General features: G+C 37.9%; 1 protein-coding gene across 1 annotated transcript; it reads left to right on the top strand.

Annotated features, from left to right (window-relative positions):
• The first annotated feature begins 5,353 nt into the window (after positions 1–5,353).
• LOC119083718 (UPF0428 protein CG16865) lies at positions 5,354–6,333 on the top strand. Its single transcript, XM_037193515.1, has 3 exons — positions 5,354–5,582; positions 5,693–5,841; positions 5,899–6,333. The coding sequence occupies exons 1-3, from the start codon at positions 5,462–5,464 to the stop codon at positions 6,301–6,303; spliced, it is 675 nt and encodes a 224-aa protein (XP_037049410.1). The 5' UTR covers positions 5,354–5,461; the 3' UTR covers positions 6,304–6,333.
• Positions 6,334–6,625: the final 292 nt, after the last annotated feature.

Below are 6,625 nucleotides of genomic sequence, written 5' to 3' on the forward strand. Positions count from 1 at the left end.
AAAAGGAATGACACTCCAGGTGAATCATACCAATCCCTCATAAGATTTGATTCTTCTTCTGGCTTTCATGTCGTCGCTTTAAGACAATATGAGTAAAAATCTACTACTTTACTCTTCCTTGCTCTATTTGGCAACGGTGCACGGACAAAATAACTTCGGTCAAAATAACACCGACAAAATAACTCCGGAAAAAATACCACCGACAATTGTCGACAAGTAAAAAAAAAGGAAATTTTGAAACATGTGTCACAGTGTGAGTAGATTCGAGTCTATCGAGTATATCAAGTCAAGCATATTCGACTATATCCCAGTGTATTCGCATATATCTAGTACATCGGAGGGGCCTGGCTGTTGTTTTGTTCTAGAAAGCAAAAAAACTTTCGTTCAAATTTAAAAAATTTTTTGAATCGTGTTCTTCATGTTGAACATTTTTGAGTATTTTTAAACTGAAGCAAGGTCTAGAAACTCTCGGACGGAAACCCAAATATTGACACAATCAACGAGTTTAGTGGTTAGAATGAGCGATTTAAGGGCGAGGCGTTGATAAACCAAATTTGTTCCACCTTCGACAATCATCATCACGCATGACATCTCTTAAATATTATTTTTTTTAATTTTTAGTGTAAGACCAGTCTGGTTTCTATCATATGGGAAATTCCAGCGTAGGTCATGTTACCAAATCATATTTTGTCTCTTTTTGATGTACGAATACGCACCAAAGAAGATGCGAAAAAACATACCGTAAGTCATGTTACCAAATGTGACTATGCATATTGTAGAGCGCCATCGCTACAATACAATGGGGATGTTGTGAGAGTGAAAGAGAAAAATTTCTGTCACAAAATACGTGGATTTAGGATCGTCCAAAACCACTTACAGTGGAGGTGTGACGCAAGTCCTGTTATCCACTTACAAAAGAACTGATATCGGTGTAGGTGACGCTTACAGATTCGACACACAAAAAGATATGCGTCACAAGTGGCAGATGATTCGGCTTTCTTCCGTTTGAATTCCATTCGTTAAAAGAATATATATCACAATTATGAAAATTTTCCTTCCTCAACATCTGCCACTTGTGACGCAAATTTTTTTATTATAAATTTCTTCCTAAAATTTTTCTGGTAAAATTTTTGTTGATAAAACTTTCGCCTACTTTCCTCATCAGCTGCCATTTGTGACGCATATCTTTTTGCGTGTCGAATCTGTAAGCGTCACCTACACCGATATCAGTTCTTTTGTAAGTGGATAACAGGACTTGCGTCACATCTCCACTGTAAGTGGTTTTGGGCGATATCAGCTCTTTTGTAAGTTGTGATTTTTTAGAATTTGGTCGCAGAAATATTGTGCAGTTTGAACGAAAATATTCTTCTTACAAAACTGTATAACTATCTCTTTGATCTGAACCTTCCAGCTTTTATTTGACGAAAATGGAAAATTTTACGAAATTCAAAAATTTGACGAAAATCAAAAATTTGATCAAAATCAAAAATTTGACAAAATTTAAAAATTTGACGAAAATTGAAAATTTGACAAAAAACGGTCATAGCTCCCAAAGAAGCTACTTTTTAGGGAAACCACGAAACACGCATCGACTAGAATCTAAAACTCTATAACTTTGATTTTTACACGAGGTTTCCATCTGCCGTATTTTCTGAGTTATGGCTGACATAGCTCGCACTTAAAACGCTCGTAGCTTCCAAATAGACGACTTTTTAGGGAAACCATGAAGCACGCATCGACTAGAATCTAAAACTCTAAAAATTTGTCTTTTAAACGAACTTTCTATCTGCCGTATTTTCTGAGTTATGGCTGACATAGCTCGCACTTAAAACGCTCGTAGCTTCCAAATAGACGACTTTTTAAGGAAACCATGAAGAACACATCGACTAGAATCTAAAACTCTAAAAATTTGTCTTTTAAACGAACTTTCTATCTGCCGTATTTTCGGAGTTATGGCTGACATAGCTCGCACTTAAAACGCTCAAAGCTACCAAATAAGTGACTTTTTAGGAAAACCATGAAACACGCATCGACTAGAATCTAAAACTCTATAACTTTGTCTTTTACACGAACCTTCTATCTGCCGTATTTTCGGAGTTATGGCTGACATAGCTCGCACTTAAAACGCTCAAAGCTACCAAATAAGTGACTTTTTAGGAAAACCATGAAACACGCATCGACTAGAATCTAAAACTCTAAAAATTTGTCTTTTAAACGAACTTTCTATCTGCCGTATTTTCTGAGTTATGGCTGACATAGCTCGCACTTAAAACGCTCGTAGCTTCCAAATAGACGACTTTTTAGGAAAACCATGAAACATGTGTCGACTAGAATCTAAAACTCTAAAAATTTGTCTTTTAAACGAACTTTCTATCTGCCGTATTTTCGGAGTTATGGCTGACATAGCTCGCACTTAAAACGCTCAAAGCTACCAAATAAGTGACTTTTTAGGAAAACCATGAAACACGCATCGACTAGAATCTAAAACTCTATAACTTTGTCTTTTACACGAACCTTCTATCTGCCGTATTTTCGGAGTTATGGCTGACATAGCTCGCACTTAAAACGCTCAAAGCTCCCAAATAAGCGACTTTTTAGGAAAACCATGAAACACGTGTCGACTGAAATCTAAAACTCTATAAATTTGTCTTTTAAACGAACTTTCTATCTGCCACATTTTCTGAGTTATGGGTCCTATATAGAGGTGTGCGCCGATCTTAAAATAGTCGGCGGCGGTGCGCCGACTGGTAAGGGATCGGCGGCGGCGCGCCGGAAGAAATTTATAGTCGGCGGCGGTGCGCCGATCGGCGCGCCGATAAATTTACAAAAAATCTAAACTTTCGAAAATAATGCAAAAACATTTGAAAAAGCGTGCGCAATCATTTTTCCGAACACTGAAATCTTACTATCTTGCAATCTGAAGTATCAACCACTTATACAAGGGGAATCAACTGAGGCGTATCTCACCTTTTATATTGTGTACAATGTACAATCACCTATTATTTTGAAAACATCTAATTTAATGAATCCAAGAATGATTAATGAGTTTGCGTAAATGACATGTAAGCTATAAGTCAAATTATAATTTGGAAATTTTAAGTCACATCTTCATACCAGATGTTCTGCAGGCTTCTTATTTCCAACTTATAATTTATGTCATTTACGCAAACTCACTACTATTATCTTTCGATTTATGCAATAACCGTTCCCGTTGCCTTTAGTCCATCTTCGATGAAGGAGTGAGATCGTAGTAGAAGGTTTTCGCAAATAAGAGATTTAGATAAACTTAAATTTATAAGTAATAAGTGCATAGACTACGCCAAAATGATTTTTTTTCCCAAATTTTTTAAATAAAGCAGCTAAAAATTGAAAATAAAGATACCCGTGTCTCGTCTTTTTGACGAAAAAACTTGAAACCGGAAAGATTTTCCACTTTATAAATTCCTAAAACACGTGATTTGCGCCATTTTCCACCCAAATTCCACATAAGGTCTTAAGTTTGCCACTTTACAATTACAGTAGTTTTGACTGATTCACTGAATTTTGTTCTCCTTCTTCTTCCTCTTATATGCACAGAAAATAGAGTAACGTACCCAAGAGTTCACGTTAAGTGAGGATACAGAAAAGACAAATGCTGTTTCGACCTCGGGTATCGATGGCGGTCTCGGGCCAGCGTGATCTGACCATCCTCAGTAGTATCCATCGATACCCTTCCCAAGACAGCAGCCAACTTTTTCTTTGGACTAGTATTTATATGGCGACCATATAAAAGACGAGCTATAGGTAGACCACCAGAGAGATGGACAAACGGAATTAAGAATATTGCAGGTACAAACTGGCAGCAAATGGCAATGGATCGTACGAAATGGAAAGAAGTTGGAGAGGCCTACATCCAGCAGTGGATAGAAACAGGCTGAAAAAGAAGAAGAAGAAGTATTTAAAAATATGCATAAAACACTTGCCATCTACTGATAGAAATGGGATACGTTATAGAAAGCTACTTCGAAGATAACCCTATCGTAGCATCAGAAACAAAATCACCATCGTACAGTGCAAGTAAGAAGAAAAACCCAAAGTTTCAACAAAAAATTTTTAACAAAAAACTCCTTTCTACGCATATAGAAACATAGCAGCATATAGAAACCTGACTTATAAATTAAGAGCGATAAACATTTGCTAAAACCTTGTACATGTACTCAGGCACACACTTTTGTATAGATTTTTCAATTTAAGTTTATATTTATTGTCGCCCATTAAAATTTCTGAAAGCACTAAACGTATAAAATTTCGACGCGACGAAAATACAATCGGCGGCGGCGGCGGCGTGAGCTATTATTTTTCGGCGGCGGCGCGCCGAAAATTTAGCAAAAAATCGGCGGCGCGCCGGCGTAAAATCGGCGGTGCACACCTCTAGTCCTATAGCTCAATAGCTTAACACGCTCATAGCTCCGAAATTATAAGCTTTTATAAAATTTCCTTCAAATTAGTTTCTTAGAATTACGTACTTAACATACACTGAAAATTTCAACCAAATCCGCCGGTAAATTCAAAAGTTTCAGTTAACAGAGTAACAAAGTAACAAAGGTTGTGAGTATATATGTTCCTCAGTCCTGCGGAAAAATTTTTTTGTCAAATTTTTCAGTGTGAACGGACTTGCGTCACGGCCCTTCACTAACGTAGGGCCATGATATAGCTATATTTAGTTATTATATAGCTATATTGACCTATATATAGTTAGTATATATCTATATGGACCTATATGCGTTACTATATACTATATAGCTATATGAACCTGTATATAGTTAGTATATAGCTATATGGTTCTATATATTGTTCGTATATAGCTATTTGGACCTATATATAGTTTGAAAACTTTAATCTCTTCTATTTTGTCTATTTCAGTTGTCATGTACACAAAACGTTGTTCGTACCTCGACAGGAAATGGATTTTTTCAGCACACGTCGTAATTTTAAAAACTTAGGGCTGGTGCTGAAAAAATCTGGAAGAACGCAACGGAAACGACTACGCTAGTCTGAGACCGCCGTTGTTGTTCACGTGACGATCACCACCGTTCAGAAACAATGTTTCTTATTCGAAATTGTTGAGTGTTGGCCACGAGTTCCTGAGACATCATGAAAGAAGCAACTGCACGACCAATCGATTAAGACAAACTAAGCGCATATGTAAATCAAGCGTAGGACACACTCCAGACTACATTGCGTGTCATAAATCATAAATTCAAAAATTGGCGGCACATACACACCGAAAATGCGTTTAGTTCTACCACATGACACATTGGAGTAAAAGGAGTAATTACTTTTAAAAGTGTATGTGTGAATGTGTGTGGCAAGAGCTGTCATGTCTGTCATCGGAGTGTCAGAGTGAATGTTTGTTTTGAAACAGTAAAGAAATAAACTCGAGGAACATTAACGTAAACTCTAAGTGAATTAGCTCGACAAAATGCCCAAAGTTGTGTCAAGAAGTATCGTTTGTTCGGACTCCAAAGATCAGGAAGAATACAATGAAGAGAAACCGCTCAACATCTACTACTGTCTGTGCGGTCAGATGAGTTTGATTTTAGGTAAGCCAACGATAGAAAACGTTTCAGCACCAACGGATGGATTTTGTCCACGGACGCTACATAATTCCATTGAATCCTGTCGTTCTAATGAAATTCCTTTCCATCAACAGATTGTTACATTGACAAACTGCCGCTGCGTAAAACCGATGGAGCACGAGTTCTGGACAGTGCCCATCATGCCTACAAACTAACCTGCGACGTCGGTGAAACTGTGCACATTCGTCGCGAAGCCGGTATCGAAAAGCAATTCAGATTGAAGGTAAGACATTCCATCGTCAAACCGGCACAGCCAACCAATTTTTCCGTTCGATTTTAGTGTAAGATCTGCAGCCTTCCATTGTACTACCGTCACGACAGAGACAGCAAAGTCACCTTCATTATCAAACGGGCAATTGTCCAGTCAAAGAACGAAAATCAATTGTCCAGCGTTGACATTCTGAAGCAAATGACGGCATCGAGTCAACAGCCGCGCAAGGTTATGGTCACAAAGCACACGAAAAACATGGGCAAATTCAGTTCGGTCACTGTGTCCACCATTGACGAGGAAGAGGACGAAATCGAGGCGAGGGAAATTGCAGACAGTTATGCGAACAATGCCCGAATTATCGAGAAACAGCTGCAGAGGAAGGGTGGCAAATTGACGGATCTGGGAAGCAGAAAACCGGAAGAAACCGAAGCGCCCGTTAGTAAGAAACCGAGAGGAACACTGATTGATATTTGACGTGGAGTGGAATAAATGCGAATTTGAAAATTAAAATATTTTTCTTTTAATGGACGGGTGAGTAATTACCAAAATTACCAAAAGAACATCGGAAAGGTAATTTCTCGTAGTTTCAGGGAAAGTGCGATCTTATAGGGATTGGAAGTGTCTACGATGAATTATCGGAATTTGGAGTGTTAAAGTGCTCATGTTTTATCGGTTTTATCGTAGATGCTGTGAAAGTACTTACGATAAATTACCTTTCCAACGACACCCCACAAGACCTTGTACGTTTCGTATACCTTAAGAAATTTCAGTCTGAAAAGAGCTTGTTTTCATCGCT

The sequence above is a fragment of the Bradysia coprophila genome, unplaced genomic scaffold (genome assembly GCF_014529535.1).
Source record: "Bradysia coprophila strain Holo2 unplaced genomic scaffold, BU_Bcop_v1 contig_70, whole genome shotgun sequence".
Classification (NCBI taxonomy): domain Eukaryota; kingdom Metazoa; phylum Arthropoda; class Insecta; order Diptera; family Sciaridae; genus Bradysia; species Bradysia coprophila.